This window comes from Sorex fumeus, unplaced genomic scaffold (assembly GCF_029834395.1).
Source record: "Sorex fumeus unplaced genomic scaffold, SorFum_2.1 ptg000037l, whole genome shotgun sequence".
In the NCBI taxonomy this organism is placed as follows: Eukaryota; Metazoa; Chordata; class Mammalia; order Eulipotyphla; family Soricidae; genus Sorex; species Sorex fumeus.
This window is the reverse complement of record NW_026606094.1, coordinates 181,736-209,090: the sequence shown is the minus strand read 5'-3', so window position 1 is coordinate 209,090 and position 27,355 is coordinate 181,736. Positions and strand designations below refer to the sequence as shown.

Sequence of the window (27,355 nt, the reverse complement as noted above, 5' to 3'; positions counted from 1 at the left end):
ATGTGGGGTGCCCCTGGACTGGCTCCCAGGGACAGCCGGACACTCCTGGTCTGCAGCTTGATCCTGGCAGCTGCTTGGGGACAAATGAATTTCACGGGGTGAGTGGCTGCAGCCCAGAGGGGTGGAAGGACCCTGGGAATTTATCCCAGTGCAAGGGGGGACCAAAAAGGGGGTTGGTTCTAGCTGTCCTGCTGGGGTCTGAGCCAGGCTGACGGAGTCTGGCCCCCGGCTTCTCCTGAACCCACTCTCCCCTCGGCTGTCAGCCCCACGCCCGCATCCAGCACTCTTCATCCTGCCCCTCACCCCCAGGAAGCTGTCAGTCCCTTCCAATCACATGTCTCATTTTGTGTGGATTCTCCAGGTGCGTGGGGAAAGGTTGATAGTTTTCCTTACATTGCTAAAATTAAGGGCCAGAGAGACAGTGACAAGAGTCAAAGCACTTGCCACGCATACAGCTGCCCCAGTTCAAGCCCCAGCACCTCCTATGGGTCCCCGGAGCACAGAGCTGGGAGTAAACCTGGAGTAAAGACAGAGGTGACACCCTTCCCAAATTTTTTCTTTAAAAATATATGGTTTTGGGGCTGGAGTGATAGCACAGTGGGTAGGGCGTTTGCCTTGCACACAGCCGACCCAGGTTCGATTCCCAGCATCCCATATGGTCCCCCGAGCACCGCCAGGAGTGATTCCTGAGTGTATGAACCAGGAATAACCCCTGTGCATCATTGGGTGTGACCCCAAAAAGCAAAAAAAATGTGTTTTTTTTTTAAGTAGTCCCAGAAGAACCGTGCTGTGATCATAGCTGGCAGGGTGTGGACCTCCCTTAAAAGCTGTTGTATCTGTTTTCTGGCCCCCTGCAGACCCCCATAGGGCACCCCAGTCTCTTCCTGGGAGGCACCGTTCACAGGCTCAGCACCCCCACTGTCTTGGCTCTTCTACCTCCCTTGCTTTTATTCCCTGAACCTCTCACCCCCAGACTCCCCCCTCTTTCCCTGGCAGCATGAACAGGCGTTAGGGGGGTTGCAGGTGGTCTGCCCTGGCTACAGGGACTGTGTTTCCCTCCCCCCACTGCCTCCCACCTCATGCCTTCCACCCCCCTATTCCCCGTTCCTCCCCGTCCTCCCCTCTCCTTGTCCTCCTCCTCCCAACCCCCACTCCTCCACTCCTTTCCTCTCTTCTTCCTTCTCTCCCCTCTACTCCTTCCTCCCCTCCCCTCTTCTCCCTCCTCCCTTCATCATCTTCTCTTCTCCTCCTTCCTTCTCTCCCACCTCTCCCTCTCCCCCGCCTCCCAGCTACAGCCCATCCTTCCTGGAATCCTCCCTGCAGCTCCTCAGTGCTCCCCATCTTTCTTCCAGAGACCAGGTTCTCCGAGTCCTGGCTAAAAATGAGAAGCAGCTCTCATTTCTCAGGGACCTAGAGGGCCTAAAGAACCAGAAGGTGAGGACTCCTCAGTACGAAGGGGGACGTGCCCCCTCTCCCTCAATGGCCTGCCCACCGCGCCCCCCCGCCCCCGCCCCAGCTCCCGGCCAAAGCCCACAGTTCCATGGAAAGATTCAACATGGATCTCCTTGCCCAGAAGTTTGGGGGACTTTCCTTGGCTTTCCCCTTTAACCCTCAGTTGGGGGGCAAGAAGTGCCTAGAGCTACATAGGGGGAAGCCACAGTACCCGAACTGGGCACATCTGATCCCCAAGTCCAGAGGCTGAGCTTGGAAGGCATCTCTGCCACCTGTACCCATCTTCCTGAGGACATTTGTCTTCTGCGGCTGTCCCAGGATAGAAAATACTTCCTTTTTTTTTTTTTTTTTTTGCTTTTTGGGTCATACCCGGAGATTCACAGCGGCCACTCCTGGCTCTGCACTCAGGAATCACTCCTAGCAGTGCTCAGGGGACCATATGGGACGCTGGGAATCAAACCTGGGTTGGCCGCACGCAAGGCAAATGCCCAATCTGCTGTGGTATTGCTCAAGCCCCAGAAAATGCTTTCTTGACCAGCATCATGGAAGGATTTTGAATGAAGACTGTTGAGGCCAGCACATGACCCCCCCTCAAGTCCCTGCACCCCACACCCTGTCCTTGCACGAGGGGGTCCCCATCCGCCTGGACTCTGAATGGCCTCGCCATGGTCCTGTTGATGGAAAAGTAGACCCTAACTTTAAGGATATCAGGAGTTTCTAGATTAGGGTTTGGGGTACAGGAATGCTCCCCCTCCTGGCGGAGGCTCTCATCCATGTCAGTACCCCAGAGAGGGGTTGGGGCTCTGTGGAGCCTGGTGATGTGGCTGGGTGTGAGCGAGGTTCAGAGAAGGTGCTGAAAGCATGTCAGATGTGGGAACTGGGTGAGGCTGGTTTTGTCCTGCCTGGGGTCTCATTATGAACCTGGGGCCCTCGGAATTGTCTTCGAGTCCCTGGCTGTCCAGGGTCCTGTCCCTGTCCTTCCTGGGAGGAAACGGCCTCTTTGTTCTTTCCCTGCTGACTAGGTGGACTTTTGGCGCAGCCCGGCCAGGCCCAGCCTCCCCGTGGACATGCGCATCCCTTTCTCTGAACTGAAAGACATCAAAGCCTACCTGGATGCCCACGGCCTCACTTACAGCGTCATGATCAAGGACATCCAGGTGAGGACCCGGTCAGTGCGGGGGCTACCTGGGGTGGCTGAAGACCAGGCCTCTTCCGGAGCTGCCAGGAGAGACAGGGGGATGGCACTCCGTCTTGGGTTTGCGTTTCTTCTCTCAGGGCCCGGGAGTGGACTCAGGGCTACAGCATCCAAGTCCTGCATGTGGCCTCAGCCACCCCCAGGGCCCCTAGCCTTTGCTACGTCCCCTAAGGACACTTCCCTTTCTTTGCCTTATGGGTCCCTCCAGCCTCTGTCGGTTCTCAGCCGTGGGACCCCGGGATGGGGCATGGGGGGTGGGGGAGTGTGGACCCCTCACTGGGAAGAAGCTCACAGAGCCGAGAGGACCCTACTCCATGTGAACGAGGCAGCCTTGGTTTCCCTCTGTTACTTCCATGGGATCACAGAATTCACCCCCAGGAATGGCAGGACAATCTCTACCCACCCCTTCCCTCCGCCACCTCGCCTCCACAATCTGCCCCTACCCATTGTATTTTGGCAGGGATAGTTAGGGCCATACCCAGCAGTGCTCAGCAGTTCCTCCTGCCTCTGTGCTCAGGGAATCACTCCTGGCAGGGCTTGGGGGACTATATATGTGGATGCCAGGGCTCAAACCTGGGTCAGCCTTATGCAAGGCCAGCACCCTCTCCGCTGTGCTATCTCTCTGGCCTCTTCTCTGTGCCCTGTACGCTGCCTTCTGCTCCTGGTCCCTTCTGAAGCCGCCCTTTTCGGGGCTCTCTCCACGGCTTGGGCCTTTCCGGCTGCTTGCCTGGGCACCTGTGCAAGAATCTCCCCCCACAGACTTCCCCCCACCGCAACCCCCCCACGGCGGCGGCGGGGCTGCGACTAATCTCCTGGGAGGGATGAGTGTGGGAACCCGCAGGCTCCAAGCACGTAGCACACACTTGACACCGCATGCCAGGGGATCAGCGCATTAGACCCACATTCCTTTCCCAGGAGCAGCATTGCTGGCCCCGGGGGCCATTCAAAGACCTTCCCTCCGCCTTAGGCACATCTGTTCCCCACTCCCCCAGCCAGGGTGGGCTCTCTCTCTTGATTAAATCCCCCACAAACAAAACAGGGGCGGGGAAAAGTCTGCAGACGAGAGAGCCCCCAGCCCCCATCAATAGGCCAGACCAGGCCCTTCTCTGGAATAGCCCCAGAAGTCTGATCAGCCCAGAAGCGCTCTCACATATCTCCTAGTGAGAGGTATTTTTTTTTTTATTAGTGAAACACCATGAGGTACAGTTGTAGACTTATAACTTTTTGTGCTTGGGTTTCCATTGTATAATGATCGAGTGCCCATCCCTCCACCAGTGCCCATTCTCCACCTCCACTAATCCCAGTATCCCTCCCACCCTCCTCATACCCCCCATCCCACTCTGCCTCTGTGGCAGGGCATTCCCTTTTGTTCTCTCTCTCCTTTTGGGCGCTGTGGCCTGCAAAAGAGGCATCGAGTGGCAATCATGTTCGGTCTAGAGTCTACTTTCAACATGCTTCTCCCATCCTGGGGGGATCCTCCCAATACCCCCCATTTGGTGCTCCCTTCTACATCTGGGCTGCCTTTACCCCTAGAGTGTGAAGCTGGCCTCCAAGCCATGGAGTAAACCTGGTATTTATCTCGGACTTTCCATGTAGTACCACTTGTGTGTAAATTTCATGACCTCATCTTTTCTAACAGCTACATAGTACTCCATTGTGTAGATGTACCAAAGTTTCTTTAACCAGTCATCTGTTCTCGGGCACTCAGGTTTTTGAGAGGTATTGCATCGGCACTTCCAGCTGCCTCGAGACTGCCCCAAACTTTCTCCCTCTGTCTGAGTGCAGCAAGAAACTGGGTGCGCCCAGACATTGGGTCCTAAACCAGCCAGGCAGGGTTTCCACCAGCTGCACCTACTCTGATACCCCATGGGGTGTAGAGGAATCTGGGTGTTGGGGGTAGCCTGCCCCAGGGGGCTGACTTGGGGTGATGAGGGCTGTGTTCAGAGGCGCTGACCTGAGCTGAAGAGCTTGCTGGTAACAGCGGGTCACACATTGGCTCCCCACCTACCCCTCAAGTTTCCCATTTTCTGGACCTTCCTTGTGTAGCACTGGGCCAGGAGTCTTCTACCCGCCCCCAACAATGGTGCCAAATGAATGACTGCACTGGCAGGTGTGAGAAAAGCTTGCCCACAGAAAGCTCGTTGATTTTTTAAAATTATTTAATTTTTGGAGCCACACCCTGCAATGCTCAGGGGGTTCCTTCTGGCTCTGCACTCAGGAATGACTCCTGGTGGTTGCTGGAGGACCAGATGGGATGCTCAGGATCGAGGCTGGGTAGGCTACAGGCAAGGCAAGCCTCCTACCTGCTGTACAATGTCTCAGGCCCTAAGAGCCGATTTATTAGGACATTTTTCTTTGGTGGGAGTAGTCCCAGAGGTGTCTGTGGGGGCTCTGTGGTGGTGGTGGGGGGGTTGTGCTGTGTGCTGAAATGGAACCAGGATTCCCATAGGCATAGCATGTGCTCAGCACTCTGAGCCATCTCCCTTGCCGGGGTGGGGTGGGAGTGGCGTGTGATGCCAGGGGTCAAACCAAAGGCCTTATACGTGCACAGAATGTGCTCGACCACTGAGTCACACCCCTAGCTCCTAGCTCAGAGAGGGGGGAGGAGGGAAAAAGAGAGAGAGAGAGAGAGAGTAAAGGAGAGAGGGGAGAGAGAGGAGAGAGGAAGAAAAGAGTGAGAAAGAGAGAAAGGAGAGAGAGGAGAGAAGAGAGAGAAAGAAAAAGAAAAGAGAGAGGGAAAGAGAAAAAGGAGAGAGAGGAGAGACAAAGAAAAGATAGAGAGGGAAAGAGAGAAAAGAGAGGGAGAGAGGAGAGAGGAGATAGAAAGAAAAGAAAGAAAGGGAAAGAGAGAAAGAGGGAGAGATGAGAGAGAAAGAAGAGAGAGAGAGGAGAGAGAGACAGAGAGAGAGAGAGAGAGAGTTCTGAATATTCCAGCTTGGTCCCCAGAGGAACTCCCTCCTCCAAACTTTTCGAGATCACAAACAAATTTGCCAGAAAAATTTCCTGCAAGAACCATTGATCCTGACACCCTAATACCTACTGTGGACCCAGTCACTTTGCTAGTTTTTTGTCTAGCTGCCACCATATGGATGGATGGGAGAAGGGACATGGGAGGGAAGGGGGTGCCTGATTGCTGGGGCCTGGCCTGGGAGAATTTTGCTGGAGGGATGCGCTCTCCCCCATCAGAAGCTGGAAGAGGTGGGTTCACACCAAGATGATGCCAGCCATGGCCGAGGTACTGGGATGGCAGAGGGAAGCCATGGGCGGTATCCAGGGGAGCTGATGGGCTGCGGAGTGGGGGGGGGAGTAAATCAGGGATGACAATGGAGTGGGTGAGCGCGCTGATGGAGTGGAGCAGGTTGCTATGGGAGCGAGGACAAGAGGCCCCTCACGTCCTGCTCTGAGAAGGCCATAATTGCCTGAAGAGCTGGCTGAGGGCTGAGGGCTGGGAGGGGACTTGGTGGAGAGGGAGTAGGGGGGGACAGGCCTGGGGAAGGGGCCCCCTCCACCTGCTGAGGAGACTGGACCAGATCACAAAGGCCATTGCCCACCAGGTGAAGAGGTCAAGATTTTATCCTGGAAACCATTGGGGAGTTCAGGGAGGGCTTGACCGGTCCAGATTTGCATTTGAGAAAAATCCCTCAGCCGGGGGCTGAGCAGAAAAGACTGACAGGCAGGAGAGGGGGTGGGGGGGGTGGGAGGAAAGGGCCTAGACCTGGCTCGGAATGAGCAGATTCCTACGAGCTTTATTTGCATTCAATTTTCCTGTACCTCCTCGTTGATATATTTTTTTTTTATTTTCAGCTCTTTGGGTTTTTTTTTTCTCTCTCTCTTGGATGAGTCACCATGGAAAAGCTTCACTTGAGCAATCAGCTCTGTGGATTTTAATGGCTTTTTCCTGATTACAGAATTAATAAATATTCATGTCAGATAATTTGGAAAATAGGGGAAAGCACGAAGAAGAAAACAAAAATCACCCCTGCTCCTACCGGCCGGGGCAAAATACAATTTAGCGTTAATACTGCTTCACCAATTTCCCCCCTTGCTACTGGATCATTCTCATTAGCATGCAAATATAGAGTTATTGGGCTCATTTTAGAGAAAAAATAATTCCCTCTTGATCCCTTCCCCATTGCTCGACACTACCCCCCCACCAGGTCTCCCCTCTTCTCCCCGTGTGTCCCTGTTGTTGAGTCCAGCTGGCGCTGGTAGCTTTCCTCTCTGCTCCTGTCCCTGTTCCTGGGCAGATGACCAGCCCTCCTGTCCCAGGACTGCCCCAGTCCGGGCAAGCAGCTCCCATTTTACGTCACCACTGAGAGACGCCAGTTCTGGCGGATTCAAGCAGAACTGGGGTTTCTCAGACGTATGTCTTCCTTTGGCTTCCAGAAGATGGTCTCCCAGGTTACCCCACCTTCCGGCTGCTTCTTCTCGCAGCTTTGTCCTGCTTCCTGCTTTTGTTCCTGGACATCTCCTCTGTTCCTCATCCGGGAGGCCGGGTAGAATCCTCCCAACCTCCTGAATTTTCCTGCCAGTCCCTCTCTCCCAACTCCAGACTTACTCACCCCACTGCCTCGGTTCCTGGGCATCTAAAGAGTATCTCTGACTTGGCATGTTCAAGTTGATGCTTCTCCAATCCCCTAACCTACTTTCGAACTTTCTTCGTCTTGGGGAAAAGGACACTACCCTCCTTTCACAACTTTGGAATCATCCTTGATGCCTTTCTCACACCCCATATCCAATCCCTTGGCAAATCCCACCAGCTCTGCCTTCAACATCCCGTTCCTCACATTCTGGGTAATTCTAACTGCCGGGCCCTTGTCTCCTTACAGCCTCGTTTCAAAATGACCACCAGAGGGGTCCTGTAACAACACACAAGACCGTGAGGACCAAAGTTTCCGGGGTGGAGAACTTGCTGTGCATGTGCGAGACCTGGGTCCCCCAGCACCCATGAGCGCCCCCCCCCCATGAGACCCAAATCACGGTCACGGTCTTCCCGTTGTTCATCGATTTGCTCGAGCGGGCCCAGTAACGTCTCCATCATGAGACTTGTTGTGACTGTGTCTGGCATATCGAATACGTCACGGGTAGCTTGCCAGGCTCTGCCGTGCGGGCGAGATACTCTCGTTGCTTGCTGGGCTCTCCGAGGGGGGCAGAGGAATCGAACTTGGGTCGGCCATGTTGGCCACTTGTAAGGCAAACACCTTACTGCTGTGCTATCGCTCTAGCCCAAATCAAACAGACAAAATAGCAAACCCAGCTGTGCTCCTCTGCCGGGAAGCCTCAACGACTCCGAAGTGCAGAGTAAAAGCCCATCGCAACTAGATTGCGTCTCACTCCCACGTCGTCGGACTGTTCTCTCCCTGTTCACTGGCTTCCAGACCCTCACGCCCACCTCCTAATTGTTCCCTCGCCTGCCCAACCCAGGGCTCTTGGAGCCCTGGATGTTCTGCAGATCCCCGAACCTTCCTGCGTCCTGGGCCTCGTGGCTGCAGAGCTGTTTCAGTGGCTCTCTGCCTAGCGCCCTTGCTAATTTTCATCCTCCTATTCACCTTTTCACCAAAGTTTGAAGCTGAAACTCTACTTTTTTTAAAAAACCCTTCTTTTGGGTCACACTCAGCAAAGCTCTGGGGTTACTCCTGGCTCTGCACTCAGGAATTCCTCCTGGCGGTGCACTGGTGGACCATATGGGATGCCGGGGATGGAACCTGGGGCAGCCATGAGCAAGGCAAATGCCATACCTGCTGTGCTATATCACTCCGGCCCTTCTAGGGCCAGGGAGATAGCTCTATGGGCCGAGTGCCTGTTAGGCACGCAGGAAGGCATTGGTTGGACCCAAACAGCACACATGGGTCCTGGGAAGCTGCCAGGAATGACCCCTGAGCAACTTCAACAGGACACCGATGTTCTGAACCCACTAGCTGGGGCCCCTGAACCAAAAATATATATGTTTTAAAAAAATTGGGGATGGAGTGGGGTGTAGCTTTTGGGCTCTATTGATGGTGATGGTGCTCAGGGTTTGCTCCTGTTTCTGTTGCTCAGGGATCACTCCTGGCAGCTTCCCAAGGGATTAGTATGGGGGTGCTGGGGATCTAACTGGGGTCGGCTGTGTGCCAGGCAAGAGTTCTCCCTACTGTGCATCTCCTGCCATTAAAAAGAGTGCCCGTGGTCAGCTGTTGCATGCCCTCGCTCCCTGACACCCTGTGCAATGGCTCTCCAGCTCTCCGGCTTGTGGGTCCTGAATGCAGATGCCTGTGCCACTCTCTCTCTCTCTCTCACCTCAGTGAGCCCCACAAGGCCGGGACTTCCTTCCCCTGGGCTGCATCTCACACTTGGAGAGTGTCAAACGGAAGAGGTTGCAGGTGGCAATGCAGTGGGCTGGACTAGGGGTGACTCTGAAGTGGACACGGAGGACAGGGAGCCCAGTTGAGACACCAAGGGAGGGAAGCCTGAGCCAGGCCCGGAACGAAGATGGAGTGTGACTGCCCTTGGAACAGGGCCCTGAGCCATGGGGTGGGGGTGGACATGAATCTACCCAGTGACCTTCCATGAGGAAGGTCTGCGCTTCTAGGAGCCTCTTGCTCTGTCGGGGCGGGGGGGGGGGGGGGGAATCCAGAATTCCTGGCTCTCCTTTGGGGCGGGGGGTGGGGTGCAGGCTCCATTGCAGAGCCCTGGAGTGCTCTCATGCTGCCCACGGTGCTCCTGCCATGGCCGCAGCCTTTGTCCTCCTCTCCCCTCCTCCTGGCACTCAGCGGGCGCGAGAGAGTCTGTGGTAAGCACAAGACATGAATCCATTCTTCCCGACCCCCGGAGAACGAGAATGCTTTCAAGTATGTGCCCAAGTCTGGACTAGCACACTAGCTCCCATACTATCAGAGACTCATTTGGTCATTAGTGAGAGCACCAGGCCCGCAGACTTGGATGCCATCTGCCTCCTCACACACACCCCTCATGGTTTGTTTTGTGCTCTGACCTCATATCTGGGGCCGTGAGGATATTCCGTCCTCACACCCCCAGATCTCAAGCGCCCCCTCACAAAACGTGGCAGACGGTGGCCCCAAGCCCTGGAGTGTGGAAGAAACAGCAGAGGAGATGTGACTTCCAGCACCAGAGAGTTGGGGTGCCTGTGCCACAGCCAGCTCCCTGCCCTGTTTCTGTGTGTTTGGTGTCTGTGGCAATTATCACTATTACTGAGATAACCAGACTGGAGCAATAGCACAACGGGTAGGGCATTTGCCTTGCACGTGGCTGACCCAGGTTCAATTCCTCTGTCCCTCTCGGAGAGCTCGACAAGCTCCCGAGAGTATCCCGCCTGCATGGCAGAGCCTGGCAAGCTCCCCGTGGCGTATTGGATATGCCAAACACAGTAACAACAAGTCTCACAGTGGAGGCGTTACTGGTACCCGCTCGAGCAAATCGATGAACCATGCATGGGAGGACAGTGCTACAGTGCTACTGAGGGAACCAACTCCCTTCTAGGCCTCAACTCCATCAAGGTGGGAGCATGGGGAGGGGGCCTGGGCTGCCTCCCCTCCCCCTCCCTTCCTTAATGCCCTCATCCTTCCTTACCCCTGTCATAAATTAATTCACACCAAGGTATTACTTTCCCTGTCAGGTTATGGCTTCCAGGGAGGCATATGGCTTACTTCTGAGTTGTTTTCCTTTTTCCTTTTTCCTCCGCCCCTCCCTCTCTTTCTGGAAGAAGCCTGACAGGACTGTAATTAGGCATTCCTGAGCCTGTGGCAAGGCTGCCTTTCCCCCCCACCCACCCCGCACCCCCCAATCCCTCTCCCGCTCTCCCTCTCCCGTGCCCTTCCCTCAGCCCTGGGAAGGGAGCAAACATCTGTGTGTGTTTGGGCCAGGGAAGATTAATGTTCCTGGAACTGGGGCCCAGCTGTGAGGCCTGAGTATTCCCAATTTGTAAGCGGGTGTCATATCCATTCACAGGGGGGTGAGGGTGTTGGGAAAGTTATTTGCTGTTGGAGCAGACTTCCCATTTGCCTCCAAGCTGTTGTGTGGAACAAAGGGAGCCAGCTTCCTGGGGAGGGGGGTTTGAGGGGGTCCTCCTGGAGGCTGTGTGGGGAGCACAGCCTCTGGCCTTTTCCTCCTCAGTCCTCCTCCCTGTCCCCACTCTCCAGGAAAAGAGGCGGAGGAACCCTTTAACTCTTCCCCTAGGGGGACAGAGCGCTGACTTGGGGTGCCCCCCTGACCAGGCCTGTTTGTCCTCTGCAGCTGCTCTCCACAGCTGGCAGTGCCTGTCCACAGGGCTGGGGACACATTGGTCACGGGGCCTGCTGAGATTTGGGTGGATTTCCTGGGAAAAATGACAGATTATTCCCTTTGTTAGAGCTCCTCAGTGGTTTCTTTCTTTTTCTTTTTTCTTTTTTTTTTTTATTGAATTACTACGAATGAAAAAGTTACAGAGATACACACGATTAGTTTCAGGCGTACAACGTCCCAACACCAATCTCTCCACCAGTGTCCACTACTCCTTGGGCTCCAGCCTGACCTTGTGGTAGGCGCGTCCCCCGTCCCCCTTTGTCCTCGGGTCCCTTTCCCTGACTTATGCCCCCATCTCTATCCCAAACCCAGTGCCAGTCTCCCTACTGCAGACCAGTCCTCCTGCTCTTCTCTTTGGGCATTTGGTACTCCCCTACCATACAGCCCATGTACTTGTGGTTTTGCCATGGCCACGTGTGTTGTTGGCTCAAGAGGGAGATGCAAATGATGGTCCCTTCTAACACCTGTGACCTGGGGCTGTGGGTCAGCTGTTGGGGTGGCCTGAGTGGGTCTTGCTCTCAGCTGCACATGTTGGGATGGTGGCGGGGGTGAGTGTGTGTGTGGGGGGTGCCCAAGACGTGGCAGTTGTTCATGGACCAGAAGGCCTGGCTTTTAGTTTTCGTATTGCAGCTTCACCTGGAGGCTCTGATTCACTGAAGCAGTCTGAGAGCATTGCAAGATGTGAAAATAGAGGGAAAGAAAAGAAAATTGCTTAAAGTCATAATCCTTCTAAGAGGCATAGCTAGCATTTTGATATGTATTCTTTGGGCATTTCATTGTCTTGTTTTCCTATGCTTGGAACATGTGCACTTCATTAAGTTAAAATAACCTATTGTTATTAATTTTTAGTACTATTTTTTGCATTACCCAGATTCACCACTTGTTAAGCCTCACATGCTCCATCACTGGGCCACCTTCTGGGCCCTAAAATCTTTTTTACATTTTTATGGGTAGGAGCACACCTAGTGATGTTCAGGGCTTACTCTTAGCTATGTGCTCAGAGATCATTCCTGATAGTACATGGGGATCACATACGGTGCCAGGGATACAACCAGGGTTGGCCGTATCTTACCCACTGTTAACTAAGGCAAGAAAGCATCTTGTCCACTCTACTATTTCTCTGACCCCCTTAAAATTTTTTTCACTTTATTTATTTATTTTTTGCTTTTTTGGGTCATACCCAGCAATGCTCAGGGGTTGCTCCTGGCTCTGCACTCAGCAACTACTCCTGGCATCGCTTGGGGGACCATATAGGCTGCCCAGGATTGAACCCAGGTCAGCAGCGTGTAAGGCAAATGCTCTACCCGCTGTACTATCTCTCCAGGCCCCTAAAACATTTTCTAATGGTAATAGTTTGGTGCACCTTTCAGCTACTAACATTTTGCCTATTTGCTAGATTGCTCTCTAATACATAGACATAAATCTGTGTGTGTGTGTGTGTGTGTGTGTGTGTGTGTGTGTGTGTGTGTGTGTTGGCCTTTTAGTTTTGCAAATAGCTAAACCCAGGATAGTGACAGGCTATCGGGGCACTCACCTTCCCCTTCCCCTCTGTTTGTTTTCCCTATAACCTTCACCTCTGACTCTATCTGGAAAACAGGAATTCCTCCCTATCCTCTGTTCTCCGGCTCCATCAGCTGAGATAAGGAGATGCAGCACTTGGTCAGCTAAAGTTCTGTCCAAAAGCTGGGCAGAATCAAGAGTTACAGGTGCCTCAGGACTCTGGGACTAGGTTGTCCAGCACTTGGACAAAGAGGCCCAGGCTCTTCTGACATTGGGTTGCTGGGGCTGAGTCCTGGATATGTCTGTAAGGGAACAAAGGGGAAGGGTATTCACCCACTGCAGTGAGTCTTAGTCTGGAGAAAACATCCCAGTGTCTGAGTGGTCATGGAACCACAATGTCCTCTATCCTATGAGGTCAGCGGGAAGTCACATTGAGGATCAGCGCCCCTTCACATGCCTGATGGCTCATCTCCTCTTGGTCTGAACAAGAGAAAGATAGTTGGCACACGAATCAGAGAGAGGGGGGCTGGCTTTGTCTATACCAGCCATTGCAGACGGCTTCAATACCAGTTGTCTAGGCCCAGAGAAGTTAAGTTGAAAAGAAGGTGTCAGAGAAGTTGAAAATTGTCGCTCTTGGCTACTTCCTGGGGCCAGAGGTGATGCTGGGAGTGTTGCACATGGCGTGGCCTGGGCCTTGACTTGGTGGTATTTCTGGTGGGCAGACCGTGGTGGTAGGCAGCTTGGACCATCTTCCCCCCCGCTGGCTTTCCTGCAGGTGCTGCTGGACCAGGAGAGAGCAGCCATGGCTAAGTCCCGCCGGATGGAGCGCAGCGCCGGCAGCTTCAGCTACTCCTCGTACCACACCCTGGAGGAGGTAGAGTTGCCCCTGCTGAGGAGACACAGCCAGGCGATGGTACAGCAGGCAGGGAGCTTGCCTTGCTAAGTGGCTGACCCAGGTTCCACCCCCAGCCATCCCCGATGGTTCCCCGAGTACCACCAAGAGTGCAGAGCCAGGAGCAAGCCCTGAGCATAGTCACAAGGGGCCCCCCAATAAATTAAAAAAGCAAGCAAGTGAACAAAGGAAGTTTAGAAGTTGGCATTTGGAGGGAGGGAGGGACAGAACCACGATGGCCCCACACATGGACCTCAGGTTAAGAGGACCCTGCTGGGGGCGCAGGCAGGGTGGAGGGGTAGAGAGCCCAGAGCAGGGGAGATTCTTCCATTGAATAACATGGAGCTGCCCTCGCTTGGAGAAAATCATGGTGACTGCCCACAGTGTGTGCACTACTGCAGGATATTTGGCTGGAAGAGCAGAGGGAGGCAGGTTTGGAGAAAAACTCAGGGCCCTGGCTCGCTGCCATGGGAAGGAGGTGACACTGTGGCATGGCCCGCTCTGTCCCAACCATTGCCTAGCTTCTCACCTGTCCTGGTGTCCACTGCCATCATGGCGTCCCCTGCCAATGGACACATCTGTCCTTGCTGGGGCTGGGGGCCTCAACTTATTCTTGGCCAATGAGGCCAGTGATTCAGCACAACGACTGAGGATGTGGTACTATAGTGCCGGGAACACCTCCGGTACTTGGGGGCCTCCAGATCCACCCCTGGTGGTGCTCAGGAGACCTCTAGGGATGCACCCGACAAGTCTGGGGGTGGAGGCGGCAGGGACCACGTGATGCTGGGATTGAACCCTGATCGAGTGCATCCCTGACCTCCAAGCTGCCTCCCCGGCCCCTGTTCATTTCTATTGGTATCAGAGAAATATCTCCCCTGCCCTCAAGGGGCTTAGCGGCAAAAAAGACAAGGGACAAAACCAAGCCTGGGAGAAATAGGTCTCTCCAGTGGGTCAAACGGGCCAGGGAACAGCACTTCCCAGCAGAGCTTGTTCCAGGCCAGCCCTAGGGACCGAGGTGGCTCAGCCCAGCTATCCTCCCAAGTGAACGCAGCCCCGAGTGGTGAGAAGGCGGGAAAGTGGGCCTGCCTTTAGGTGTGGAGTGTCTTAGAGTGCTGCACTTCTGTTTTGGTTTGCTTTTGTGCCACACCCAGCTCAGGATTTACTGCTGGGTTGGTGCTCAGGGATCACTCCTGATGGGGCTTTGGGGAGGGGGGCATAGGTGGTCCTGGGACTTGGACCCCACAATTAGGTATGTTCTTTCCTGAGTGACTTAGAGATATGCATGAACTATTAAATCATTCTAACTCAGCATAAAATCAGACCCACACATATCTTTGCTTCCTTCCTTCCTCTTCCTTCCTTCCTTCCTTCCTTCCTTCCTTCCTTCCTTCCTTCCTTTCTTCCCTCTTTCTTTCCTTCCTTCCTTCTTTTTTTGGGACAGTGCTCAGAGAATTGCTTCCTTCCTTCCTCTTCCTTCCTTCCTTCCTTCCTTCCTTCCTTCCTTCTTTCCTTCCTTCCTTCCTTTCTTCCCTCTTTCTTTCCTTCCTTCCTTCTTTTTTTGGGACAGTGCTCAGAGATTACTTTTGGCTTTGTGCTCAGGAATCACTCCTAGTGATTCACTCCTGGGGTTCAAGGGACCATATGGGGTGCCAGGGATCTAATGTGGATTGGCCGTGTGCAAGGCAAATACCCTACCGTTGTACTACATTCCAACACCCCCCTCTTCCTTTTGTTGTTTGTTTGTTTGTGGGTCACACCTGGTGGTGCTCAGAGTTACCTCTGGCTCTGTACTCAGGGACCTTGTGGGATGCGGGGCATCAAACTCAGGTCAGTCGCGTGCAAGGCCAGTGCCCTGCCTGCTGTACTGTCGCTCCAGCCCAAGTGTTGCTCTTCTTAATCTGGGTGCTGTTAGAGATTTAAGGGAGCTGTGGATGCATTCAGGAGTGGGGTGGGAAGGAGACTGTTGCAAGGGGCCCTGGTTCACCTACCGCATGCTGACCTTCCTGTCTTTCAGATCTATAGCTGGATGGACAGCTTTGCAACTGAGCATTCAGATATTGTTTCGAAAATTCGGATTGGCCACAGTGTTGAAAATCGGTCCATCCTTATCCTGAAGGTAAGCCTCACTGGCTGGCTCCGCTTCACAGTCTCCAGCCAAACACTGAGCTTCTGGTGGGGCCTGGCTGGGAGTTTTAGGGGAAGAAACCCACGAGAGTCTGCTGTCTTCAAGGGCCCCACACACCTTGGGATTGTGGTATTCAGGGACCTACCTTGGCAGGGACAGGCAGGTGACAGTGTGGTGACGGGTCAGGATGCCGGGGGAGGTTTGGTAGAGACGGATGTGTGAGTGGCAGTTGGGGTGTAAGGGTGGTGGAGTCCTACTGCTTCCTGTTCCTGCGCTGGCCTCACCATCGTCTGTAAATGCCCCAGGTCAAGGAACTCAGACAGCCCCTCAGAGAGCCCAGGGATGAGAGGGAGATTGCCCAGACCTTCACAGGGGTCACCAGAAACCTAGTCTGGGCAAATGCGGCAGCATCCATGGGCATGAAGGAGGCAGGGCACAGGAAGAGTGCAGAGACCCCAGGAAAACAATTCTGTGTGCATGGCCCGCGGAGGGTGAGCAGGAGAGAGCAGGCCATAAACCAGCCCCCGGGTTCTTTCCACAATGCCTGCATGGTGTGTGTGTGTGTGTGTGTGTGTGTGTGTGTGTGTGTGTGTGTGTGCATGTAGGGTATGTATGGGGAGGCTCTTATGCAGGTTCGGGACCACCCACCTTGCCTTTGCCTGTTTCATTTATCCTACACGACCACCCCCTGCCCTGTGCCATTGCTCAAGACTTTGCTACTCAAAGTGTATACCTTGCCCCCATGAATCCGACTTCTTCTGGAGGTGTGTGTGTGTGTGGGGGGTGGTGTTAGCCATGCCACCCAGACTGTGTGACTTAGGGTCTGAGATCCCCCAGTGTTCAGAAGCCCTTAAACCTCACAGAAGCACTTATCTATGATGCCTTCAACTCGGGGAAATTTTTTGCTTCTAGCTGGGTCACTCTACTGAGGGGTCAGCAGTAGCCCTTCATAGGTTCATGAATGAGTCTATTTCCATACACTTTCCATACAACCCTGGGCAGTAGGATACACTGGACACCTCACAGCTGTCCTCTGCCTTCTGGTCCTTAGAAACCCAGCCTTGGGGTGGAGGGATATCACTGTGGGTAAGGCAACCTGGGTTTGCTCACTAGCACCCGAGATAGTCCCCTGAGCCCTGCCAGGAGAGATTCCTGAGAGCAGAGCCAGGACTCAGCCCAGGTCACACCTGTCGGGGGACTTGATGCTTTTCCCCAGTTCAGCACTGGAGGTTCTCTGCGCCCTGCCATCTGGATCGATACTGGGATTCATGCCCGGGAGTGGATCACCCATGCCACTGGCATCTGGATAGCCAAGAAGGTCTGTGTGGAATCGGGGGCGGGGGGGAGGCGTTGCTGGACTCTTAAAGGACTCACCTTTACTTGAAAGTTCTTATTCGGGGTGCTGAAGAGATGGCTTGGCAGCAGGAGGCCTGAGCTCAATCCTTGACACTGAATGGTCTACCAGGCACTGCCAGGAGAGACCCTTGAGCACTGATCTGAGAGTAGTCCCTGAGAACAGTTGGGTTTGACCTCCCACCCCCCTCCCCGAGTTATATTCAATTACTAATTTTTGCAGTGCCAGGAATGAGAACTAATGTGTGACCCATGCATCTTGAGCTTACTAGACCCGGTGCTCCGTCCCCCTGCTCTCTGCTGTGGCCATCACAGCACAGGGTTCACTTCTGCCTTCTAGTCCTTAGACTCCCAGCCTTGGTGCCGGAGAGGGAGCACAGTGGATGAGGCCTGGCATAGTCAGCCCGAGTCTGACCCCTCAGCACCCTGTGTCGTCCCTGCCAGAGACTCAGCACAGAGCACTCATCCTGAATGTGGGGGGGCCCAGGTTCAATCCCCTGCACTGCCCCTGACTCACTCTCCCTGAGTCTCCGACCCACATGGAGGGAGTTCCTTCCCACTCTTTCTCACAGATCGTCATCGAATACGGCAGAGACCAGGTCGTGAGCAAGATCCTCAACTCCATGGACATCTTCCTGGAGATCGTCTCCAACCCAGACGGCTTTGCCTTCACCCACAGCATGGTGAGGGACCAGGGAGGGTGTGTCGGGGCTGCTCGGTGCTGGAGGAGAGTCACTGGGGGGTCAGGAAGCTGCATGGTGTACGCAGGGCAGTGGGACGTGTGTACTGGCCTGAGTACTTGAGGCTGATTGTGCGGAGCCGTGTGTGGCGGCCTGAGTGTGTGGGGCCGTGTGTGCTATTCTGATTGTATGCGGTCATGTGTGCTGGCCTGAGTGTGCAGGATTGTGTGTGCTGGCCTGAGTGTGTGGGATTGTGTGCTGGCCTGAGTGTGTGAGATTGTGTGTGCCGGCCTAAGTGTGCGGGGCCCTGTGTGCTTGCCTGAGTGTGTGGGATTGTGTGTGTTGACCTGCGTGTGTGGGGCTGCGTGTGTTGGCCTGAGTGTGTGGGATTGCGTGTGTGGGGCCGCGTGTGTTGGCCTGAGTGTGTGGGATTGTATGTGCCGGCCTGAGTGTGTGGGGCTGTGTATGCCGGGCTGAGTGTGCGGGGCCCTGTGTGCCAGCCTGAGTGTGCGGGGTTCACTGTGCTGAGCCGTTGTGTGTCGGGCTGTGTATGTGGGGGTCCATGTGCGGGCCCCTTTTAGGGTTCCTAGCAGATGGCAGGCTCTTCAGGTCCCGTGGCTATAGCTTTACCCTCTGACCTCCCTCCTACTTTCCCGGAGAGGCAGGCCTCTCCCCACACCCCAAGTTCAACCGCTCAGGAGAGAAACTGCATCTTGGCCCAGCCCCACCCAATCCTGGAGAGTCCCTCCCATCCCACTAGACGGTGTCCCTGGTCCAGGAAGGCAGAGACGCCCACCATGGGTGCGGCCCCCGTGAATGAGGTCCTTGCTCCTGGCCTTCCTCAGAACCGCTTGTGGCGGAAGAACAAGTCCTCCAGGCCTGGAATCCTCTGCATCGGTGTGGACCTGAACAGGAACTGGGAGTCAGGCTTTGGAGGTATGCGAGGTGCCACCCCGGGCGCAGGGCTAGGGGAGGACCAGGTCTGACCTCCCACACACTCAATTAGTTGACTCATGGGTTGGGGTGAGGTGGCTGGGTGAGGAGAGCATGTCAGGCTGGGGGCAGGTGGGTGCGTGCCTGGCGTCGTGACTCTGGTGTGGTCGGTGTGTTCTGTCCAATGCGGTGCCTCGCTGGGGAACACAGTTCCTGCAGGCGGCCTGGCCGCTGGGGGCAGAGCCCATAGGGCGAACAAAGGACGGATCAGAGCCCCGATATCCAGAGCACGTGGGGTACTCTGGCGGGGAATGCCCCTGTTCAGTGGTGCCCTCACAGGTCCTGAGTCCTTCCCTGAGGCCTCATGGCATAAGAATATACCTCTAAACCCTTCCCTCCGAGGTGCGACCTCGTTCCTTTCTGGAATACTCCAGTTCCATGGTATCAGCTCTGAGTTTTGAATTTGGACAGCCCTGTAGAAGCGGGAGCAAGACACGTATCTGTGGGCCTGTCTCACCCCAGGAAGACTAGATCTCTCTCTCTCTCTCTCTCTCTGTCTCTCTCTCTCTGTCTCTCTCTCCCTGTCTCTCTCCTTCTCTTTCTCTCTCTCCTTCTCTTGTCTCTCCTCTCTCCTTCTCTCTCCTCTCTCTTTCTCTCTCTCCTTTTCTCTCCTCTCTTTCTCCTTCTCTCTCCTCCTCTCTCCTTTTCTCTCTCCCCTTCTCTCTCCTCTCCTTCTCTCCTCTCTCCTTTTCTCTCTCTCCTTCTCTCCTCTTCTCTCTCTCTCTCTCTCTCTCTCTCTCTCTCTCTCTCTCTCTCTCTTCCCCCCCCTTCCTCATACCCCCCTCCCCCCGTAGGCCCGGGAGTTGTTCCCTGATGATTTTGGTCATCTGGCACAAAAGGCAGAGGTCCTGCGGTTAGGGAGGCTCTGAGAGAGGGCTCAGTGATGCCAGCTGGGCTAACAGAATGAGCCTGAAATTTGTAGTGCTGAGGGGGTTCGAGCTCAGGGATGTGCGGGAGTAGGCCAAGGGACACAAGGAGAAACCTGAAGGAGAGTGTGGCAGGACTGAGGTCTGCGTGGCCTGGAAAATCTGGAAGAAGGACAACTCTGGAGCAGCTGGAGCAAGGCCCCTGGCTCACAGCATGGGGATGGTCCGAATCCAGGACTGCCAGTTCCCAGGCCCCACAGTCAAGTCCAAACCAGCATGCACCCCAGGGGGGCCCTGAGAACTAGTCAAAGGGCATGTCCAGGGACCCCAAGATAGATGGGGCTCATAGAAAGATGAATGATCCCTGAAAGAAAATAACTTTTGTGCGCTTCACCGTGGAAGGGGAAAAAAAATCACTACGTACGAAATGTAAACACACACACACACACACACACACACACACACACATACACACACACACACACACACGGAAAGGGAAAAAGCTCAAGGGGACAGAGAGCTTTTTTCCCCAGTCGCACTACCCGAAGATTACAGTTCTCAATAATTTACTGTGTCCTTCCAGAGATTTCCCCCTTGCTACAAATTACATTTTTAGAGAGGGAAAAATAAATAGCTAATGAATCCATTAGCCGGTACTTGTGAAACAGGCGGCTCAGAGGATCTGGGAAGGCGGGCACCAATTCCCATTTGGTTGGGGGAAGATTAGTTTATTCTGCCGAGCTCAAACCAGAACTAATGGCCTGAAGTGTTTCTCCATATTTGACCAGGGCCACCTGGTCGGCGGCTGGGGAGCGGCTCTGCCAAGGCAGCCGGAGCTCCCCCCCCCAGCCCTGCTCATCTGTTGCTACTTGTCATTCATCAAGTGGAGCAGGTGTGCAAACTCCTGCAGACACAACAAACAGGGCCCCGGGGCTGGGGTTTGTGGGGGTGGGGTGGGGCGGGTGAGAAGGGGGCAGGCTCCAGATTGTGGGGTTGTGCCTCATTCTCCCACTCCCCTACAGGGAGAACCCCTTCTCACCAGGCCCCACCCAAGTGAGCCCCCACACCACAGTGTGTTTGGGCTGGCGACTCTATGGGGGGGATCAGACTGGTGGTATTCTGTGGCCTTAAAGGGGCTGTAGTGATAGCACAGCGGGTAGGGCGGTTGCCTTGCACGCGGCCGACCCGGGTTCGGTTCCCAGCATCCCATATGGTCCCCTGAGCACCGCCAGGAGTAACTCCTGAGTGCAGAGCCAGGAGTAACCCCTGTGCAGCATCACCGGGTGTGACCCCAAAAGCCAAAAAAAAAAAAGGAATTGCTGGGGGCCATAGAGATAGTGCAGTAGTTAGGGCGTTTGCCATGCACAAGACTGACCTGGGTTTGATCCCCTGAACACCACCAGGACTGATTGCTGAGCACAAAGTCAGGAGTGACCCCTGGGCATTGCCAGATGTGACTCCAGAACAAACAAACAAAAAAACAAAACATGAAAGGGATGGCTGGGTCATGAGTCACCTGTGGGTCAGTCTCCCTGATGTGGTGCCCGGCTGGGACCTAGCCGCTGCCCTGGGGCTTGTGGGGGATGTCCTGGCATCCTTGGGAGACTTCGGATGTGCGTATGTTCTGGCCTCAGGCCTTTTGTAGAGTCATCTCAAGGGGAAGGGGTCATAGGCGGGCCAGGGCTGGCTCTTCCCCAAAGGGTCTCTGACCCACAGATCTTATCCTGTCCTCCTGAGCCTCGAGGAGGAGGGAAGCAGAGGGGAGGAGGGAGAGGAAGGAAAGGGATTAGGGGTACAGCAGGCAGGGCGCTCGCTTTACATGCGACTGACCCAGATTGATTTCTTGCCTGGCATCCTATATGGTCTCCCGAGCCCGCCAGGAGTGATCCCTGAGTGCAGAGCCAGGAGTACACCTTGAGTACTGCTGGGTGTGGCCCTCAAACAAACAAACAATAATACAAAAAAGAATAATAGGGAGGCCTGGGGGTGGGGGCGGGGGGTGCTAAAGGACTAAGTGTGGGGTTTGCTTTCAGGACATCTGGCTCACAAACAAACAAACAAACAAAAATGGACGGAGGAGCAAAGAACGTAGGAGGAGATGAAACCCAACTACAGTTGTAAACAAAATGCAAGCAAAGCTTGCTCTGTCCTCTTCCCCAATGTGGTCCCCAAGAAGGATGTTCAAAGACCTCCTTGCAGCCCTGGTTCCCAGCCTCAGGCAACCAGGGCATCTATTGTCTTTTTTTTTCTGGCTCCAAGTCCGTGGAGCTCCCTGGGGCTCTGTTTGTGGCAAAGCTTGAGCAGACACCACGGCCAGGCCTTTCCCACAGTATGCAGGGTCTGCAGTGAAGGGCTGGCTCCATGGGGTCACTGCTCAGAGGGCAGCCGGGTTAGGAACAAGGACCTAGCGTTTCCCCCAGAGGCAGCTGCTAAGGTGGCGGAGTCTCTGTGGGGGCAAAGCACACCCTCTTTTTTTGTGTGTGTGATTTTATACATTTTCTTTTCATAAAGTAGTTTCACAATAGTTCATTACAGATAATATCTGAACACTCACCCGACCAGCAAGCATCTTCCCAACCACAATAAGAGGGAAGTGTGTAAAGGTTGTTGATTTCATTCTGGGGCCTTTAAGCCCGTATGTAGGAGAATACAAGCAAGTATGTAAAAACCAAACACATGTGTGCTGCTTTAGGTATACCAGTGGGCCAGAGTATAAGTGGTCGCGCGGCTGCATTCACGCTCCAGGAAAAACTGTGTCGCTCTCTTCTGGGAGTTTTGTTTTATAGTCTCTGGATCTTGGCCATTGATGAGATTACATGGCACAGGGGGCAGTTTGTGGGTGTGATTGCCAAGCTACTGTAAAACTGGGGATCTGGGTGGAGGAGGCCCAGTCCTGATCTGAGCAGGCTTGGAGATCTCAGCCCTGGGTCCCGCATACCTGGGTTCCTTTGCCTGTTCCTTCAAGCATGAGACTCGTCTGAGCGTGTGGAGAGTGGCCTTAAGCATGGCTGTGGCTGGGTTCTGGAGGTTTTTGGCTGCCAGGTCTCTGCTTGGGGCGGGGAGGGAAACTTCAACCCGCCCCCCTTCGAGAGGGCCCTGGTGAAGACAGCTGGAGGGGTGCGGGGCAGGAGATTCTGCATCACTCTCTTCTGGGAGCTTTGTTTTATAGTCTCTGGATCTGGACCGTTGATGAGATTACATGGCCAAAGCACACCCTTTACCACTCTGTCCCCAGTCTGCCTGCCTGGTGGCCTGGTGGCAGTGCAGCAGGGAGCTCACCATTTAAACGCAGCTCTCTGCTGGGCCACGGAGTAGCTGGGCTGTGGTCTGGCTCCACGTTGCTGGTGTATTAGACTAGGGAGGCAGCTGTAACAAGGACCCTTTCCAAATCTCAGGGGTTTAAGTCTGGGGCTGGAGCGATAGTATGCACAGCCGACCCAGGTTCTATCCCCAGACCCCCATATGGTCCCCTAAACCCATCAGGAGTGACGCCTGGGTGCAGAACCGGGAGTAAGCCCTGAGCACAGCCAGATTCCGCCAGTGTGGGGTGTGTGTGGGAACAATAAAAGTTTCTCTTTCATGCACCCCAAGAAGCCTGGACGCTGGTAAGTAACCCCTGGGTTGCTCTCTTTTTCCGTGGTGACAGAGGGGTCAGGCATTTCTCTTCTGAGCATTTTCTGGGTCCCATCTCACAGATGGAAGAGACTGGGAGACATCATCACACTTGCCCTGAGGGAGAAGTGACCCATCAGTTTTACTCTGTTCTTGTGGGTGGAAATGCTGTCGAGCTACAGAGCGGGTGGGAAGGGGGAGGTCTCCAGGGCTTAGATCTGGGGATTCTAAGCCTTTGGCGGTTTTGATGTTGCTTCCAGGAAACGGTTCTAACGAGAACCCCTGCTCGGAGACGTACCACGGGCCCGCCCCCGAGTCAGAGCCTGAGGTGGCTGCCATCGTGAAGTTCATCAGGACCCACGGGAACATCAAATCTCTGATCTCCATCCACAGCTACTCTCAGATGCTCATGTACCCTTACGGCCGCTCACTGGAGCCCGTTTCAAACTATAAGGAGTTGGTGAGAGTTGCTGCCTGGGTTGAAGGGGAGTGGAGGGAGACGGGGAAGGCAGCAGGGAGACTCCTTGAGGGATCTGGTCACTGCTGGTTGGCAGACTGCGTGGGAGGGAGGCGGAGGAGCTGGTCCTCATGGCTGATTAAGGTCAAAGCCATGCTCCTCCTTGGACCCCTGTGTACATTCAGCTGCCAAGCCCCCTACTAGCCTGCTGCTGAAGTGCTGGGCAGGGTGCAGAGACTTGGGGAGCCTTGGCCTCTTACCTACTGGGGATGATACTCTTGCAGTACAACCTCGCCAAGGATGCCGTGCAGGCACTTCGAGCTGTCCACGGGATCGATTACCTTTATGGCAGCATCAGCACCACCCTCTGTGAGTGACCGCTCCTGGCCCCTGGCGGGCCCCACAACCTCCTGGGAACTGCAGGCCCAGCTCACTAGCAAGGACAGGGCCACCGGTCTAGCTGGGTAGGGTCTGGGCTCGTGGGGTTAACCAGAAGGGGGCCATTGTGTCTTAGCAGCATTAACATTGCACAATTCCCAAATGCCCGGTTAATTCTGGTATTTCTTGAGGGGATAGATGATGGCTTTGGCGGCCTCGGAGAGCCCTCTTTCAGCAGACCGGAAATAGCTGATCTTGGTGGCCAAGATCCTGGGCCCAAAAGTCGATGTGGTCGGGAGGGCAAGGACTGGCACCCTGAGCCCACTCTCTACTCACGATTCCTCTTTGGCATGTGACAATACCCTTTTCTTTCTTTTGGGCCCCACTCATTTTTCTCTCTTTTTTTTTCTTTTCTTTTCTTTTGCCTTTTTGTTTCCAGATGTGGCCAGTGGAATCACCGTGGACTGGGCCTATGATAGTGGCATCAAATATTCCTTCAGCTTTGAGCTCCGGGACACCGGGCGCTTCGGCTTCCTGCTTCCGGCCACACAGATCATTCCCACAGCCCAGGAGACATGGATGGCGCTCCTGTCCATCATGGAACATGCCCTGAATCACCCCTACTAGCGACAGACCGAGGGTCTGTCCTCCCTAGGGCCTGGGTCTCCTTCTGAACCCCAGTGTATGCACCCCTCCTCCTTAGAAAATAAAACCAAGTTTGAACAGATTTGGTGGTCTCTGGAACTGCTGGCTGCCTCTTGGGGGTTCTGTGTTGAGGAGGGCATGAGGTAGCTTTGAAATGCTGCTTCACTTTCCAGGCATTTAATACAAGGGGTCATATGTGGGCTTTTGATTACTGACCTCCATCTTTCATTGACTGGGTCTCCTTTTATAGATTAAGAGGGAAAGGAGGCTTGCTCTTACGTCACACCCACTTTCTTCCCTGTCTGCATTGGTAGAAAACCCAAGTGTTCAGCATCTGTCAGGGAGCTGCAGGTTGACCCCTGTACTCTTTTCAGGAACAATGACAAAAACCCGGTCCTGGCAGAGAAAACCATCTTTCTCCCTATTTCTGTGGTCTCTTTCTCCCTATTTCTGTGGTTTCAGGGCCGAGAACAAATGACTTACTTCCCCCAGAAGCTGCTAATACACATATTATACCTGTGGCATTTCTTGTGGACAGTCACCACTACAGCGTTGCTTGAACCAGCACCAACCAATTCCATCCTGACATTGGTTGCAAAGAATGAAATAGGTAGTGGCTGTCCAGGTAACAAGCCAACATCGATAGCCGCCCCCCCCCCCCCCCCCCAGGAAGGGGCAATTTTGCCTTATTTGTTTAAAGTTCAAGATATTCCATGGGGGCAAGATTAAAATCACATAAATGAGGACCATACCACAAATCTAGGGACCACCCTGCAGGACAGTGGGCTGCAGGAAAGAAACAAGGTTGGCAGGGACCCAGGACAGGAAAAAGATTGAGAAACATTAGCTAGACCAGGCAGGCTGTGTTCTAAGTATATACTTGATCGAAGAGAGAGCTGGGAAGTGTTTTTTCGCAATGTAACACAAGTGACGTCCCCCATCCTCAGACTTCCTTGCGCCATTGGTCTTCCTCCGCTCTGGGGAGCAGAGACTTGCTTTCAGGGAAGGAAACACTTTCGGTTGACTCTAGTGTTTCTTGAGGGGCAAGATGCTGACTTTGGTGACCTCAGAGACCTCTCTTTCAGTCAAGCCAGAAATAGTCCTAGTGGCCAAGATTCTGGGCCCAAGGTTTGATGTGGTCAAGAGGGCAGGGGCTGGCACCCTAGATCCACTCTCTACTCAAGACTCCTCTTTGGCATGTGACAACACCCTGTTCTTCCTTTTTTTTTTTTTTTTGCCTTTTTGTTTCCAGATGTGGCCAGTGGAATCACCATGGACCCAAGCGAGGGGTAACTGGAGAACTAAATGGCCTTGTGTTTGTCTGTGACAGGAAGCTGGGTTTTCTCTGCCAGGACCGGGTTTTTGTCATTGTTCCTGAAAAGAGTACAGGGGTCAACCTGCAACTCCCTGACAGATGCTGAACACTTGGGTTTTCTACCAATGCAGACAGGGAAGAAAGTGGGTGTGACGTAAGAGCAAGCCTCCTTTCCCTCTTAATCTATAAAAGGAGACCCAGTCAGTGAAAGATGGAGATCGGTAATCAAAAGCTCAGGTATGACCTATGTCCAATATGGGGCTCAAATAGTCAGTGATGACGGTGCAGGCGTCTGTAGGTCATCGTGTGGTGGGTGCATCTGTGGTGTAGTTTAAGAGCAAAGAGCAGGGAGATGAAGGATTGGTGGGTCAGGGGGCTTAGAGTGGGACAGGCAGGCTGAGGCATGGGCCGGGCATCCCAGCAAGTGGCCAGGGCAGCCCAGTGGACATCAAGTGGGGATGAACTTGTCCGCTAGCTATGTCCTGGGAGGCTTAAAGATGTCCCCAGGTCCTTTCCAAGGAAAGAGCCAGCCGCAGAGGAGGACAGAATTCCAGGGCCCTCAAGAGGCCGAGGTGGTGATCATGTTTTAAAGCTGCAAGTGGCTTGTATGAACTAGAGTTTCCAAGCGGCAGTTTCCTCCTCTGAGCGGAAACATGAAGTCATGGATTAAATGACTCGGAGCTGTAGGTAAATAAGGCAAGTTATACCTTTGCACACTGGAGTCTGTGGCTACCATCTGCTCAAATATTTTTATTTCCTCCTCTGTGGGGAGGATAAGATGAGATTAATAAGCTCCCTTTTCAGATAAGGGAAGCGTGACTTGGAGAGGCTTTTTAAAGAGCTGGAGAGGTCACACTGGTGAAAAGTCACTCATGCAGAAAGATTTGAACTAAATGACCAAGCCACTGCTCATCCAGATGTGACCTGCGGCCAGGCCTGCAGGAGAACCCCTAGGCCATTGTTGGACTTGAGATCATCTGGTTTCCTGGACAGAGAGCCGGGACAAGGGCTAAGGCATTTGCCTTGCACACTGCTGGCTCTGGTTCAATCCCCAGTGCCACACATCCCTGAGCACTGCCAGGAGTGATGCCTGTAAGACCGGAAGCTTGTTTGTTTGCTGTTTGCCTGTTCTTGGAAGACGGTGATACCGATTGTATGAGGAGAGATCTGAGTCCTGTGAAGGCAGATCTGCTCCTGTCCCTGCTTTTTGCTCATTATAGCCATCAGGGACGCCTGACTCTGGGTCCAGCTTTGACAAGATCTGAGTACTAAACCCCCCAACATGTCTGAGTCCTGTATCACCTCGTCCTGTGCAACTCTCTCCGCTTCGGTTCCTCGCTGTAAGTTCCCAGCTCAGACCATGCCTCGATGCTTCCTGTACAGATTTAACCTGAACCTTGGGCTCCTCTAACAGGCTGGCACTGGTGCTAAATAGTATTTTTTCTTGTTCCTCTGAGGACTTGTCTTTGCAGAAGAATCCCAGGATATTCTGCAATGTTTGAGCGCAGAGCCAGAAGTAAGCTCTGAGCACTGTATGCCCCCCATCTCCCTGCAACCCCCCCCCAAATCAAAGAGTTATTTGGTTTCCTTACACTAAGACGGATGTTTTGGAGTG

At 54.0% G+C, this 27,355-nt stretch overlaps 1 protein-coding gene across 1 annotated transcript; it reads left to right on the top strand.

The window, feature by feature from the left end:
- Positions 1-24,407, top strand: CPA5 (carboxypeptidase A5). Its single transcript, XM_056118436.1, has 11 exons — positions 1-98; positions 1,353-1,434; positions 2,475-2,609; positions 13,200-13,298; positions 15,331-15,432; positions 16,658-16,759; positions 17,367-17,477; positions 18,320-18,410; positions 23,206-23,405; positions 23,687-23,771; positions 24,220-24,407. Exons 1-11 carry the CDS (start codon positions 1-3, stop codon positions 24,405-24,407), a joined length of 1,293 nt encoding a protein of 430 aa, XP_055974411.1.
- Positions 24,408-27,355: the final 2,948 nt, after the last annotated feature.

What these genes read in the sequence shown, in the direction of transcription:
- CPA5 (XM_056118436.1), top strand. Translation starts at nt 1, where the DNA reads ATGTGGGGTGCCCCTGGACTGGCTCCCAGGGACAGCCGGACACTCCTG. An exon ending in GGTCCATCCTTATCCTGAAG is followed by an intron (nt 15,433 to 16,657) that starts GTAAGCCTCACT and finishes GCTTTTCCCCAG; the next exon opens with TTCAGCACTGGAGGTTCTCT. An exon ending in GCATCTGGATAGCCAAGAAG is followed by an intron (nt 16,760 to 17,366) that starts GTCTGTGTGGAA and finishes TCTTTCTCACAG; the next exon opens with ATCGTCATCGAATACGGCAG.